This window comes from Sarcophilus harrisii, chromosome 1 (assembly GCF_902635505.1).
Source record: "Sarcophilus harrisii chromosome 1, mSarHar1.11, whole genome shotgun sequence".
Classification (NCBI taxonomy): Eukaryota; Metazoa; Chordata; class Mammalia; order Dasyuromorphia; family Dasyuridae; genus Sarcophilus; species Sarcophilus harrisii.
The window spans coordinates 700,746,276-700,761,815 of record NC_045426.1 but is presented as its reverse complement, the minus strand read 5'-3'; the positions used below and the strand labels follow the sequence as shown (position 1 = coordinate 700,761,815).

At 57.2% G+C, this 15,540-nt stretch overlaps 1 protein-coding gene across 2 annotated transcripts in view; it reads right to left on the bottom strand.

Moving 5' to 3' along the window:
* Positions 1–15,540, bottom strand: part of UBE3B (ubiquitin protein ligase E3B) — a 39,410-nt gene that overhangs the window by 12,915 nt on the left and 10,955 nt on the right. For both annotated transcript variants that reach the window (XM_031948775.1, XM_031948776.1), the window contains exons 10-19: positions 15,121–15,226; positions 14,381–14,501; positions 12,554–12,731; positions 11,124–11,296; positions 8,586–8,753; positions 7,598–7,769; positions 4,684–4,802; positions 3,301–3,415; positions 2,209–2,308; positions 1,129–1,248 (exon numbers count right to left, since the gene is read on the bottom strand). In XM_031948775.1, coding sequence (XP_031804635.1) covers positions 1,129–1,248; positions 2,209–2,308; positions 3,301–3,415; positions 4,684–4,802; positions 7,598–7,769; positions 8,586–8,753; positions 11,124–11,296; positions 12,554–12,731; positions 14,381–14,501; positions 15,121–15,226 — 1,372 coding nt within the window. The remainder of the gene's footprint in view (positions 1–1,128; positions 1,249–2,208; positions 2,309–3,300; positions 3,416–4,683; positions 4,803–7,597; positions 7,770–8,585; positions 8,754–11,123; positions 11,297–12,553; positions 12,732–14,380; positions 14,502–15,120; positions 15,227–15,540) is intronic.

Here is a 15,540-nt window from a genome sequence, read left to right as displayed (position 1 = left end):
TGTTTTCTTCAGCATTCAGCCCTGCAAAACCTTGTGCTCCAGATTTTTCTTCTCCCCCCCACCCCAAGAACTAATCCAACATAGGTTAAACATGGGCTATTCTTCTCCACAAATTTCCCATTGGCCGTGCTGCCAGACCAAAAGGGGGAAACCACGAGAAGAAATGAGTGACAACGAGAGGTGGCGACGATCCTGTGCTTTGAACCACATTCGGCCTCCAGAGCTTGCTCTCTCTGCATGCGGACGGCTCTCTCCACCCCAAGTCTAATGGAACTGGATGGCGGCCTTTGTAGGGCCCCCCTCACAGTCAGGGACACCGGGGCCTCGGTGGGGGTGCTCCCTGACCTCCTCGTGTCCCACTGTAGGCTATGGAGCCACCATCAGGTCACTGGGACAGAGCCATGGGCACTGGAACACCAGGGAGCCCACAAGGCTCAGGCCCCTCCCTGCCTTTCTGGCACTGGTGCTTTAACGTTTGCAAAGAACTTGACAAACACCTCCTTGGACCCTGGGCAGTAGGTGCTCTTATTATTTTACTGATGAGAGGGCCCAGGCTCTTTGGGCCCCCTGCCTCAGGGACCCAGATGGGGGTCAAAGCCTGGAGAGCCTTGAATGCCAAATTAAGGTGATCAGGAATCTGAACGGATGGACCACAGGCACCCAGGAGGACACAAAGGATGCCCTGCTCAGTCTCAAAGGGGACAGGAGATCAAAGGCACTCCCAGGGATGCGGAGTGAACAGGAACCTGGCCCTGCCAACCACCCAGGGTCAAGGGCAGGGATTGCCTTGATGCCATGAGAACATGGCTGCCCCGAACGCCAAGGAACGGAGTGCGCACAGCACAGTCCAAACCGATCACCTCTTTCTCCCACCAATAGCATCATTTTGTGCTGAAGCCTGATGATTCTTAGAGAGGACCTAAGGGACCCAGGGGCTGCCCAGAGCAGCACGAGGGAGCCTGAGTTGACATGGGAATGCCAAAGAGCAAGGGGATGCTCGGCCCCCCATGCTGAGGCCCTCAGGCCACTGAGCCAAAGGCCCGGAGGTCAGGAGACAAGGCTCAGAGCCCATGAAGGGCTCCCCACACTGCCTGGGCTGAACGCCCTCCACCAGCCATGGTCGCTCACCTCCAGCATCCGCGACCTTCGGATGGTGATGTGCGTGACGTGAGGGGACGCCGAGCTGGTCTCCACAAGCCCGAGCTTCTCCTTCTCCTTGATCACCATGTTGCGGAAGAGGAGCACCCTCTGAAACCAGCAAGGACAGGACCGGGGCGCAGGTCAGCTCCCCCTCCAGAGGCAGGCCGACCTGGGCGTCTGCTGCGGCCGGTGCCTCAGAGCGGGATCTCCCCCTCCACCATGGCAGCACTGCCCTTCCCCAGATTTCCAGGCTCGATGTTTCCTTTGCTGAATGACTCAGTTTAGAGCGTGGCTGCCGACCATTTCTGGTTCCTCATCCCCTTTGGCCCCCATTCGGCCCTCCGTCCCCCCCCCCCCATCACCCCCACGCTCTCCGGGTGCCCAGCATGGGGCCTACCATGGAGCCTCAGCGAACATGTGCTGAACTAAAATGACTCCGTCCCTCCCCCAACCCACCAAGAACTCACCAAGCCCCCATTTACCCGAGTGCTTCCCCAGGCAGGGACCCAAACATGACCCAAGAGGGATCCGGGGTCATTAAGGGGCTCACTTACGTTCTCCTGAAGAATGGGGGGAGGGAGGAGGACATGGCCACAAACAAACAAAACCCAAAGGGGGTGATTTCAAAGGAATTGTGGAAGGGGAGGATGAGGAAGGACATGGGGAGGCCTTGAGGAGGGAGGGAAGGCTCCATGATCAGCTGAGAGGCGGCCCTGGGAAATTAAGTCTGGGGGGAAAGGCTGGTCAGCCTCTTTAAAATGCCATAAGGCATTAGTCACTCTGCTACCAAAAAATAATCCTCAAAATGGATCCCTTGAGGAAGAACCTGGAGGGGCAGGAGCCCCCCAGCCCAGAGCACAGACATCCCGAGGGCCAACCACACGCTTGGAGACTTGACTCAACAGTGAGCGCCGAGAGGGCTCTGCTCAGAAAGAGTCTGGGGTGTTGTGGGTGCCCGCTGTGAGCCCTGGCAGCCATCTTCTCTAGTGGGGAACAGCCCTCTTCTGAGGGCAAGGCCGGTCCTGCCAGGCGAAGAAGCCGAGGCCCCAAGGGCTGCCGGCGACTCACGTTTTTGTGGGGAATGACATGGGGGATAAACTGCAGGATCAGGTGGGCACGCTTCCTGTCCTTCTCCAGTTCCTGGAAAAGCACACTGAGTTTGAGATCCCTTACAAAAAAAGAAAACAAGCGAGAGTTAATTCCACGTGACAGCTGGCACGCTCACCAACAAGACCAGCTGCGGGTTCTGAACAGGAGTCGCTCCGCAGAGTGCCAGAAGGGGCCCAGGGCCAGTGCCCAGCAGGCAGACCCCCACCCCCATGGTCTTTCCCACAAGCCCCAGGGGCTGCTCCGGGCCTAGCGGGCACAAGTCACAGAGAGGTTGCAGCCTGAGACCTCATAGCTCCCCCCCAAGGAGGAGGGCAGCCCCTCGGGAAGGCCAGATCCTCAAGCAAAGGCCACTTTTGGGACCAGGATGACAAGGATGGGCTCCAAATTTGGACATTCTGATCCTTGTGCAACTGAAAGGGAACCAGTGGCATTGCCACACCTGGACTATCTGAAAGCCCCTTCTCATCGAGAATTCAGTCAGGAGCTTCTGTTTTCTTTAATGGGGGCTGCCCAGCATCTCAGAGCTGGCAGGGGCCAGGGGGCAGGTCCCAGAGGCGTCGGTCTCAGTTGTAGTCAGAGCAGCCCTGAACCCAGCCTCGGACATGCCCTCCTATACAACCACCAAACTGTAAGAGCACCCTGGGAACGTCCGGATCACTTGGTTCACAGGAACGTTACCCAACCACCCAAGGCCCACAGAGGGCAGGGGACGTCTTCACGATGGCCCAGTTAGCTGGTGGCAGGATTAGAATCTAGACCTTCTGACTTCTGGACCAGCATGGGGTCCCCATATCGGAGATGCTCAATTAGGGAGCCCTGGACTTGGATGGAAAAAGAATCAGTATAACTGATCTCCACTATTATCCTTTGCACTTTCTGTGCATTTAACTGTGATTCTGAGTGGGAGCCCCTAGCTTTTGCCAGACTTCCCAGGACATGCCCTGCTGACGTGCTCCATGAGGGCTGAGCAGAGGGTCAGTGGGCCTGCCTGGAGAGCCGGACAGTTGGGTTCTCTGCTTCTAATAGCCCTTGTCCTCCGGGGTCACTTACTTCCGCAGCCAGTGATCGTCAGGGGCAAAGCGCCGACGGCAGTCTCTTTCGTACAGCACCATCAGCCACCCGTGAACCGAGAAGAATAACTCCAGGGTCTCTGACTTGGCATTGTCTGCAGGGCAAAGGGGGCAAGCTCACTGTCTGTGCCAGTGCAGGCCACGGCCGGCAGAAACGGAAAGGAGCACCCTGTTTTGGGCGCTCTGGAACCAATGCTACGAGACATGGCCCAAACAAGTCCAAAAAGCTGGTCCCAGGTCTGAAAGACGTGCTCAGGGCCGGAAGGACAAAGTGAGACTCCTCTGACACGTGGAGGTGTGATGAACCTTTCCCCTAAGATAGCCCCATGGGACAGATGATAAAGGCCCATCTCCTCCACTTTACTGCTGAACATACTCAGAAAGCTGAAGGGACTGGCCAAATTACGGTGCAGGAGGAGAAACACTGGGCTGGGGTCAAGTCCACCTTGGACACTTGCTAGCTTTGGGGTCACGGCGAGATCTGTCAAGCTCAATTTCCTCACTTGTGAAATGGGGATAATGCTCTTGGAAGGAGCCGCCTCAGAGAAGAGCTCTGAGGGACACATCAGGAAGCTCGCTCGCTTGGCAAACCTTGGAGCCAACGCCATTTTGCGCAGTGCAGAGCTCTGCTGAGAGCTAGGGTCCCTGCCAGGTCTGGGCGGCACCCACTCGGCTGTCCAGACCGCTTCGGAATGGCAGCGCCTCTTTCTTAATGAAGCATGCGGACGGAGCCGGGAGGCTGGACTCTGCCCTGGGCCAGCCTGGACACTTGGGGCCTCTGAAGCTCAACGTCCCTTTGTTTCTCACTCTCCACACAATGAGGAAGACGAGAGTGGAAAGAGATCCCCAGGAGCAACAGGATTGGAACCCGTTCCTGCTGCCTTGAGCTGTGATGGCGGCCAGCTAAGAGAGGGTCTGAAGCACGGGGCAGTTTTCTGGGGGGCTGGATGGGAACAAGACGCTTCCCCAGTGGAAGGCTCACAAAGCTTCTCCTCCAGGCAGTTCTGTCAAGTCACACTCTGCCATGAAAGGGGGGCCCTGAATGGAGTCAGAACACCCGAGTGTGAATCCTGCTTCAGACATTATCTGACTGCCCTTACCCTCTCAGAGCCTCAGTTTCCTTTTCTGTAAGGTGGAGGTTATTTGCTGTGGAGAGTGTCTTGGAGCCACCTGGCGCTATGTGGACGAGTGCGACACTTATTTTACGAGGGAGGCTGGGGCAGGGACAAGCCCTGCCTGTGACTGCCCATCTGGAGCCCATGCCAGCACCTTCCCCCGCACCGGTACCTTCCCCCACTCTGTATTATGACTGACCGGCGCATCTGGTCCCACACAGAGGACCCGTGACCACGGCCTCCCTTACCTAGGAGCCCGTCCCAGATCATTTTGAAGATGAATGTGTTCAGGAACGACGAGATGGTGACCAGCTCTTCAACCTTGAATGAGATTTGTTCTTCGTACACCTCGATGTCATCGAGAATTCTAAAGGACGAAGAGAGGGACATGCTCAGAAGATGGCTTCCTGCAGGTGGGAGAGGCCCCAGGGACCAACCCTGGCCTGAAGAGAGTGCCCAGGCTCTCTAGCTATGGCAGCCCATGCGGCCCCTGGGCTGGGAGAAGTGGGCGCCTGGTAAACATGGCCTGCCTGATGGCCCTTGGCCTTGGGGCGTAACCCCATTCTCCCACCACTGCCCTCTTCCTACAGACGCTCCTCAAACCTGGGCTGGGTCTGCTCCCCTCCTTCCCCCAGGGAATGCCCTGGAGCCCCGTTCCAGACCCACGTCCCCCAAAACTGAACGCAGTCCGGACAGGGTCTGACCTGGGACAATAACATGGCTCTGTCACTTCCTTCAAGCCCAGAAGTGACTGGTTTCTTAAAGTTGGGGGAAGGGGAAGAGTAAGAGCTCCCACAACCCACTGCTGACAAGAGAACATCCATCCTCCATAAAAACCCCACAAACGTTTTAGAATTGTTGACCATAAACTGTGCATACCTGTTGATCCAGCAGTGTCTCTACTGGGCTTATACCCCAAAGAGATACTAAAAAAGGGAAAGGGACCTATATGTGCCAAAATATTTGTGGCAGCCCTGTTTGTAGTGGCTAGAAGCTGGAAACTGAGTGGATGCCCATCAGTTGGAGAATGGTTGGGTAAATTGTAGTATATGAATGTTATGGAATATTATTGTTCTGTAAGAAACGACCAGCAGGATGAATACAGAGAGGATTGGCGAGACCTACATGAACTGATGCTGAGTGAAATGAGCAGAACCAAGAGATCATTATATACCTCAACAACGATACTGTATGAGGATGTATTCTGATGGAAGTGGATTTCTTTGACAAAGAGACTTAATTCAGTTTCAATTGATCAATGATGGACAGAAGCAGCTACACCCAAAGAAAGAACACTAGGAAATGAATGTAAACTGCTTGCATTTTTGTTCTTCTTCCCAGGTTATTTATACCTTCTAAATCCAATTCTCCCTGAGCAACAAGAAAACTGTTCAGTTCTGCACACATATATTGTATCCAAGATCTACTGTAATCTATTTAACATGTATAGGACCGCTTGCCATCTGGGGGAGAGGGTAGAGGGAGGGAGGGGAAAAATCGGAACAGAAGTGAGCGCAAGGGATAATGTTGTAAAAAATTACCCTGGCATAGGTTCTGTCAATAAAAAGTTATTTAATTAAAAAAAAAAAATAGAATTGTTGACCATGTCGTCCCCATTAGGAATTTTTTTTAAAACCAAAGTGCAAGGCTTCATAGTTATTATTAAGTTTCATTTCATTAGATTCAGGCAACTTGCAATGGACAAACTTCACAGCTACCTGCCTCAGTTTCCCTATCTGTTAAACGGGGATAACAACAACCTTACTTCCAGGGTCACTGCGGGGCTCAGATGAACTAATACTTACAAAGCGCTTAGTGTAAATGTTTCATCTCAACACTCTTAATGCCAAAATCTTTTAGATCGCCATCTCGCCCATTAAATATCCCTCCCAGCTGGATGCCAACTACTAAAATGCTAAGCATGCTGGCTATTTTCCTTTTTCAGGGGAGAGGGAACATGGTGAGGTGAGAGGGAGAAAAAACAAATGCTTGTTAATTTCTTCTTAAAAAATCAACCCCTCATGTTGGGGTCTTTTGGAAAGATTTAGGAAAATGTAAAACCACTAGCTAACATGGGTTTATGTAAATGGCTGAAACTCTTGAGTTGATGCACTGAGGTCAGACAACCAATTGGACAATACTCTATTAGCACATGCTTGGGAATGACCCTTCCCACTATTCTGTGCTGGTTCAGTTTTTTGGTGTATACAGAGAATTGTGGGAAGGTTTAGGGGGTGGAGTAAGACAAGCCGAGTCACTTTGGCAATAGATGAAGAGAAAGAAGGTCGCGGAGATCCTATGTCCATTCCCTTCACTTCTACCCCTAAAGACCAAGAATAAAGACCAAGGACTTTTGCTTATCCTGACTCTGGCTGATTCTAAGGCATCCAGGGGGCTAACCCAGTCTTCACAGGTTTAAAAGGGAGAAAAATTAAACAATGAAAATAAAAAACTAACAAGTACCTTTCAAGATGAAATTAAAAAAAAAAAAACTATTAGAATCTACATTAAATAGAGGCTATTTTGTGAAGATCACCATTCTAAAACGAATCACCAAAATATTCAAATAAAACCCCCACAGGCTGGGAGAAGGCAGCAATACTTTAGAAAAAAGCCAGGGTGGGGGAGGGGGAGGGCTGAAAGAAGGCAGTTCTGGGGGACCCTGCTATCCTGAGCTGCTGCTGAGCCCCAAAATGTGCCAAAGTCTAAGAAGAGCCAGGTCAGGAGGACAGCAGTGGGTGGAAGGGCATGGGGACATTCTCCTGTAGAAGAGAAGCCTTGCTGAGGACTTCAGGCCTCCCAAGAGATCTGGGAGGGGGAACCTCATTTGTTCTGTCCTCCCGGGGGGTGGGGGGAAGCAAAAATATCTCTAATGTACACAAGTTGCAAGGAGGCAACTTTTAGAACTGATGCAGAGACGCGCTCCTACAGTGCAAGGGGCCGCTTGTGAGGGATGCTGGGAGATTCCCTGGGTCCCTTCTGACCCTGAGATCCTGAGCCAGGGGCCCAAGTCCAGGCCTGCATGCACACTCCAGCTGGCCGGGAGGCTTCCTTTCTAACCCTACAAGAGCACCCCGCACCCCCCACCCCACCCCCTGCTTTGTTGTAAGGAAGGCTCTCGCCTCTCTCCCAGAGGGCAGCCCGAGCCCCAGAGCCACCTACGTGATGAGGTGCCGGGAGCAGTCGCAGAACAAGGTCAGCATGGCCAGCAGCCGCTTGGAGTCTTCGTTGTCGCTGTTCAGACATTCCAGGAAGAGCTTCAAGCCCCCCTGGGGTCCCAGCTCACAGATAAATGCCCACAGTTTGGGCAGGAGCTCATCTAGGTAAGTGAGGCCTGTGAAGGCAGAGAAAAGGCCCCAGCGCAGGTCAGCCCCTTCCCTCCTGACCCCCAAGGCGCCTCAGGATGTGGGACAGGCCCCAAGGGAGCCACGGCCTGCCCCAAGCAGAGCCAGGCTCTCAGAGGCCACTTAGTGGAGACCATCCAATGGGGGGGGGGGGCGTCCTCACGATGCCCTCCTTTCCCCCAAGGCCTTGGGTGACAGTGCCCCAGCAATGGCAGACATCATGATGGTTCCCAGAACCAGAGAGAACAGGAAAGAGAGGGAAAAAGGAGGGCTTGAGATCTGCTCCCGGCCCAAAGGGGGCGAGCCCTGTGGGAAGAGGCTGCATCCTGGCAGTCGAGAGACAAGGGATTTATCGGGTGTCTCCCTGACTGATTCCTCTCAAAGCACCCCAGTGAAAGGCAAAGGCAGAGAGTGACTCAGAGGGGATAACACAAGGCAGGGTCCTTGTCCAGCCCCCCAACACCCAGTCAAAACCCAAGGATCCTCGATTTAGGGCTGGAGGGGACAACAGAGGGTCAAAGTACTGGCCGAGGGACACAGGTCGGGGGTCGATAATAAAGCTCGCATGACCCGGGGCCCTTGACACCAAATCCAACCCCCGTCAAGCCCTGAACTAGACTCTTCCGTACTCCGTGAATCTGCACGTCAGCATGGACACAGAAACCAGGCAGCCGGAAGAGAACGGAGAGGATTAGAAGACGCCCATGCTGTTGGGCTCAAACAGGACTGTTTTCTTCACTTCAGAGCCTAGCCCAACCCCCCCAGGCACAAGGCTGCTCCAGCAGGGGGCCCGGGGAGGGAGTGACCTGTCAGGATCTGCAGCCGGATCTGGGTCAGGGTGGTCAGCGCGGTCTGGTAGAGCACACACACGTTGCAGACCTTCTGAACTTCTGGCGAATCCACGCGCTTCCCGCCGATGGGCTTGAGGATGTTCCGGACTGACGAGGACTTCTGGAATGCGCGCTTGAAGAGACCTGGCAGGAGGGAGGGCCCGGCCTGAGTGTGGGACGGGAAGCCCTCCCCTTGCTGGAGCCGACCGCCTGGGCTGGCCTGGGCCGAGAAACCTAAGTGGCCCGTCCCGGGGCAGGGCCCGCCTCTGGGCTCCCGGCTTTCTTCCCTGCAGAAGCAAACTCTCCGCCGCGAGGCTTTCACAGACTCGGCCTAAGGCCTGTGAGGAAGAGGATGTTAAGTGCCTGGGATGCTTGCAGGGCAGTCCACAGCCTGAGAGAGGAGGCGAGGCTGAAGCCCAGGGCTCTGGCCCTCCTCCTGCCTCACCCCACCATTGTCTCCCAGGGCCGACATTCAGCACCCTGGAGAGGGGCAAGCCGGCCTGCTGACCATGCTGATGAGCTTACTGACCCCCCTCCCTCCCCCCGCCCCAGGAGGGCGAGGTGGTTCTCAGGATCCTTCCCGCTCCGAGTCCTCTTGTCCAACCTCCCTGGAGCCTGCCGGGGTCCTCGAGCTGCAGGGCCCGCACTAACCACTCCTTGAAAAGCCTCCAAGTGACACCACGGTGACTTCAGCCTTTCCTGCCTGGAGCTGGGGGCTACTCGTCCTTCTCCCCACTAAGAGGCAGAGCGGGACCTGCTAGGCGGCTCTGCTTTAGCCCTAAAGTGTGATCTTAAGTGTTGGAGCTGCCGCAGGCCTTCCCAGGAAGCTCTCCTGTTCTCTGGGGAGTCTGAGAGAGCGGGGTTCTAGGCCTAGAGCTGGCCCTGACTGTAAGGAAGCTCTGCCCCACTGGGGGGGGGGGGGTCTCAATGTCACTCTAAAAAAGACAAGGAGGCCGAACTAGAGGATCTCTAAGGCCCCTATCAGCCCTGACATCCCCTGTCTAAGGCCCCTCCCAAACCTGACTCCCGCCTGTTTTCAGGCCCCTCTCAGTCCTGACACTCCCTCTTCTAAGACCTCTCCAAGACTTGTCATCCCCTGTTCTAAGGCCCCTCCAAGATCTGTCACCCCCTCTTCTAAGGCCCCTCCGAGACTTGTCACCCCCTCCTCTAAGGCCCCTCCAAGACTTGTCACCCCCTCCTCTAAGGCCCCTCCAAGACTTGTCACCCCCTCCTCTAAGGCCCCTCCCAGCTCCGACACCCCCTGTTCTAAGGCCCCGCCCAGCCCTGATACCCCCTGTTCTAAGACCCCTCCCAGCCCTGACACCTCCTGTTCTAAGGCCCCTCCCAGCCCTGATACCCCCTGTCCAAAAGCCCCTCCCAGCCCCTGACATCCCGTGCTCTAAGGCCCCTCTCAGCCCCGACACCTTGTTCTAAGATCCCTCCCAGTCCGGATACCCCCTGTTCTAAGGCCCCTCCCAGATCTGACACCCCTTGTTCTAAGGCACCTCCCAGGCCTGACATCCCCTGTTCTAAGACCCCTCCCAGGCCGGATACCCCATGTTCTATGGCCCCTCCCAGTTCTGAAACCCCCTGTTCTAAAGCTCCTCCCAGCCCTGACACCCCCTGTCCTAAGGCCCCTCCCAGCCCTGACACCCCCTGCTCTAAGGCCCCTCTCAGCCCTGATACCCCCTGTTCTAAGATCCCTCCCAGTCCTGACACCCCCTGTTCTAGGACCCTCCTAGTCCTGACACCCCCTGTCCTAAGCCCCCTCCCAGCCCCGACATCCCCTGTTCTAAGGCCCCTCTCAGCCCCGATACCCCTATTCTAAGCCCCTCCCTGCCCTAACCCCCCCCTTTCTAAGCCCCTCTACCTCTGACCTCCCCTGTTCTAAGGTCCCTCTACCTCTGACCTCTGCAGTTCTAAGCCCCTCCCAGCAGTTCTAAGACCTTCTGTTCTCAGGCCCCTCCCGGCCCCGACATTCCCTATTCCAGGGGAGCTCTCAGCTAGAACCTTCGGACCCCACTGTCTCCCAGCTGGGGCATTCTGGGTTTCCCATAACCCTGCTGGCTTTTCCACAGAAGACCCAAGAAGCACCCGGGGGGTGGGAGGTGGGGAGGGCTCCTGTCCCAGTGGAGTTCGGGGTGTTCCCTGTGGCTGCCACAGGGCTAACAAGCACAAGGGACCCGAGCGAGTGGCCGACATCCCCATGGCCTCGTGCTGGGACCAGGAGGCTGGAGTGCGAGCTCAGACTCCCGCCCCCTCAGAAGGCCGTGTCTGTCCCCCAAGGACCTGCTCAGGAGCCTCTTGAGCAATGCAGGCCCGCCGATTGGCCCTTGCAAGGGCACTGTGTGGTGACAGACAGACAGACAGACTGGTGGAGCCCGACCCTCCTCAATGGCTTGTGATCCCGGAGGGAAAGAGTGACAGGAAGGCGGCCCCTTCCGGAGCCACGCCCGGGGGGGGGGGCTCATGCCCTGGAGGACAGCACGTCTCCCCCCAGAGGGCCCGACTCACTCTTCACAGGGAGGCTGCTGGGGGGGGAGGTGGAGGCCGTAGCCGCGGCGTGACTGGTCTCAGGGTTCTCCAGCAGCTTCTTGCTGAGGATGTCTCGGAAGAGAATGCGGATGATCCTGACTCCCCACAGGTACTGCAGCTGCTTGGTGAGCAAAGGCATCGATTCGTTCAGACTAGGAGGAGGAGGAGGAGGAGGTCTGGGATTACGCCCCTGCCGGCCACGCTCGGCTCCTGCCCCTGCGCCTGTGCCCGGCCCGCCCCTCCCCCATGGTGTGGGGTCCCCCATGAACACCAGCTCCTCGAGGGAAGGAGGGACTGCCTTTTATCCCTTGTCCATACACCGAGCTCTTAGAGCTCCTGACACACAGTAAAGAAGCACTTAAAAAGAACTTGAGCACTGTCTCCTGTCTCACTCCATCCATCCCCAAAATTAAGTCAAGCCGACAGCCAGACAGTGCCCGAGAGGAGCTGGCCCTGCAGCCTCCCCGGCCCCATTCCAGTCTGGGGCACCGGCATCCCCATCCCCAGGGGCCTTTGGGCCCATTCTCCCCCTCCCACCCAGGTCAGCCCTTTGTCTGAAGCGTTTCTGGTTTCTTCCTGGAGCTGTATGGGCAGGGACCCTGTGGAGGCCTTTCCTTTGCCCCGACGTTGGCAGCCACAGAGAGACTTGCTTCCTTTTAACCAGCAGCAGGGGACGCAGCCTCTCTGGCTGATGGGAACAAGGCCGTGGGCCTGAGGAAGGAGCCGGCGCTCCAGCCCTCGCCCCTCGGCCCTCCTGGAGCTGCCTGGCCTGAGCCAGACTGCGGTGACCATGCCCACCCAGCAACCAACCCTCCCACTTTGCAGAGCCCGGGGGAGGAGACCATGCTTAGGTACAAGAGTCCCTGCCCCCGGGGCTCCAGCCTAGGCGCTCATGTCAAGATGAGTGCCCCTGCCCGCCGGCCTTCAGGACCCTTCCCTTCAATCTCTCCTGGACGCTGAAGCCAAACTAGGTCTGAAGCCAGCTGGGTCTCTCCCCTGCCCCAAGTCCTTTTGGGCTGCCTCTCCCTGCTGCCCTACCCACCCGGCTACTCTGCTTTGCTCCTGCTGACCTCTTCCTGGCGCCCCCAGCATGCCACACTCAGGCCCGTTCCCCGAGGCCCGGCTTGCCCCCTCCCTGCCTGAGGCCCGGCTCGCCCCCACTCTTCTAAGCTCCCCACTTGGATTCCACGGTCCCTGAAGGCAGAGGCCCCCACAAGGACAAAGCACATGGCAGACACCCCACAGTGACTGACCTGATGGGAGAGCTAGAAGAGACCCGGGGCCCCCAGCTGCTCCCACGAGGCTCCCCTGGGAGTGTCCTTGCCGCCCCTGGCCCCCTCCCACCCCATGCCCCTGGCTCTCCCTCCGTACGCCCCTGGGCCTGGCGGGAGCTCCTGGCTGGCACTCACCCATAGTCCACCGACTGGGAGAACCAGCCCAGCACTGGGTGCCAGTGCGTCAGGTTGGACCTCTTGAGGGACACGTACTGCTGGCAGTAGGAGAGCATCTCGATGAGCACCTTCACAAAGTGCTTGGTCTCCTCCTCCAGCACGTGGCTCGTTAGGTAGCCCAAGTGGATGATGTTGCCTGTGGCGAGAGGAAGGAAGGAGCTGTCGGGGGTGCCCTCGTTCAGTTTGGGGGGATCTGCCAGTTCACCGGGAGGCAGGAAGCAGAGCTGGGGGCCTTGGCCTCCCCTTTTCAGGGGGACAGTGAGGAATTCAGATCACGACACGACTCTTGTTTCTATCACGCCTGACGATCTGTGATCACCCCTGGAGTGCCAGAGGCGGGAGCTCATTCCTCAGGACAACCCTGGATCAAAGCGAGTGGGTATTATTCCCATTTTAGGGATGACAAAACTGACCCTCAGGGGGGCTGGGAGAGCGAGAGCTGAATTCAGGTCACCTGCTTTTCCCACTCAAGCTCTCGAGACATCTCAGTGTCCTTTCGAGCGGGGGAGCGGCCACAGACAGACCGAAGCCCCCATTGTCCGAAGGGGACCAGGGTGGCCGAGGCGGAGCCTGCTCACTTCTCTGAGGGCTTGGTCCTTACTCCTCACCTCAGATACCTCAACATTAGTCACTCAGAAGGGTCTTGGAAGGCCAAGCACCCCAGCCTCCTACCGCCTCACGCAGCAAGGGGGCTGGCAGACGGCATTCTGACGCCTGTATCCATCTGCCTCACCCTCCCAGACAGTCTGCGCCCTGGAGGAGCACTCCCAGCCAAGCTCTCGACGGGTTTCCGTGATCCCCTTCCTGCTGGGGCTCCCCTTCCCTGTCGGACCACTCCACTCTTCACCAGTGCCCTCAGCTGGCTCAGTGGCCATTTCTGGGCCCACTCCTGGGTCCTCGCTGCCGCTCCCTCGCTCTGCCGATGACCTCATCCATCGCCACAGGTACAGCCATTGACCCAAAGCCGATGTTCCAGTCAGTGACCTTTCCCGAGCTCTGATCCAACCAACTTCCTCCAGGGGTCTCAGGCCTTTCAGACTCCACGCTGGCTCCAAACTTCCTCTAAGGCTGGCGCGCTAATTTCGGCTGCTGCCCCTTCACTTGGCCTCGGAGCCCAACTCCGGCCCCTGAGAGCACCCCACTCACAAGGCCGTCCTGATGTCCCCCCAAGAAGACTCTGGTGGCCTCCCAGAATGTGCTCTGTGGGCAGGCACCAGGACACTCTCCTCGACGCTGAGGACAAACGGCTGGTCCCACAGTAGCCGCTTCCCCGCTGCCTTCAACAAAATGCAGACTTCTCTACCCAGCATATGGGCGCCTCCAGCCATCCCAGCAGGCCCCTCGCTTCTGATCGGGTTGCGTGACATGCCCGGAGCCCCCCAGCCAGGGAGTCTGGGTCACATCTGAACCCAGCTCCTGCTGCTCCCAACTGGGGGAGAAATGACCGACCGTGTCCTGTGGACACCGGGCTAGTGAGGCCCTTTTCTTGTAGAAGGCGGGGACTAAGAGGGCGGCTTTCTGGCTTCCAAACCCACCACTTGGGGGCTTGTTAAAGCACACCAAGTGAGGAACAGTCTCCACTGGGATTTTGTCTCCGATGCTTCCCAAGTCTCGGATGCTGGGCCAAGTTTCTCTAGCTTCAGTTTACCAGTCTGTAAAATGAAGCTCTCCCATATCCCTCCTTAAACCTGGTGATTCCACCCGCCCCCTCCAGAACATTTCCTGGTCCATTCCAAGAGCTCCGTCAGCCCTTCTCGTGTTCCAATCCGGGTCCCCAGCACTTACCCAGTAAACACAGAGTGTGGCTCCCTTCCAAGCACTCGCAGACGTCCGCACAGCGATCTTTGCGACTCAGAAACAGAATGAACTTACGAAGAAAGTCATGGTATTCCAGCACAACGAGGCGCTGCCGGGGGTCACACGTGAATAAAATCACCATAAATTCTTCCCGTAAAGAGTCTTCTCACTCCCCCACCCCCACCCAAAGACCGGGCAATGACGCTATGAAGAAGAGAGCCCCCCAGTGCCCAGCTCAGGGACATGAGACGAAAACCCTGATCTGGGGGCTTGAGAGGCAATGAGCTGGAGGGAGCCAAAGATCCCCCAGAGACCATGAATGGGAGTGGGGAGGGAGACCCCAGATTCCAGAGCTGGGAGGGTCCCGAGCAGGCACCTGGTCGGAGTACTCCCTGACTGACCACCCTCTTGGTCCTCCCAGGGAGGGCCGGTCTCTCCGCTCAGCCCTATGTTGGGGGCCTCTAGGACAGGAAGGCACGTGGCAGCTGATGGGAGCGCTGTCTGCGGGCTCTGGCCAGCCCCCCTTCACCAGGCTGAGGGCACAGCTTCCCAACTTTCCCAGGGGTCCCAGGCCAGGGAAGCGAGCTGAGGAGGAAGGCTCGCTTTTGTGCAAAGGCAGTAAAGGGAAGGAAATAAGTGGGGGACGCTGCTAAGGGGACGTGAGAACCTGGAAAGTCTCCATTCGGGGCGAAGACAGAACGGGGCCGAGCTCCCAGGGGCCCACTCACCTTGGGGGCCAGCATGCTGAGGTGCGCCACGAAGGCAGGCACTGACATGATGTGGATGAGGAACGGGCGTAAGAGATTGTCCGAAAAATGAGCAGCAATCACAGGGCTGGGCACAGACAGACACTCATCAGGCGCTTCCTCACCGGGGGGGGGAGATGTGGGGGGTCCCCCCCCCACCTCTCCACCCCATGCCGGGCAAATCCATGGGGCAGCTCAGCGCACAAAGGACAAGGGGGGCTCTGAAACCACGGCCTGCTACCAGGGAGCCCAAGAGGACCAGCTGTCCTCTTGTCATCTCAGCTCAATGATGAGTTGAGACCCTGGACAAGCCACTTTACGTCTTAGCCTCAGTTTCCCTATTTGTGAAACAGATCGCGGCAGTGCCCATTTCTCAGGGCAAACGATAAAATATGTGTGAAG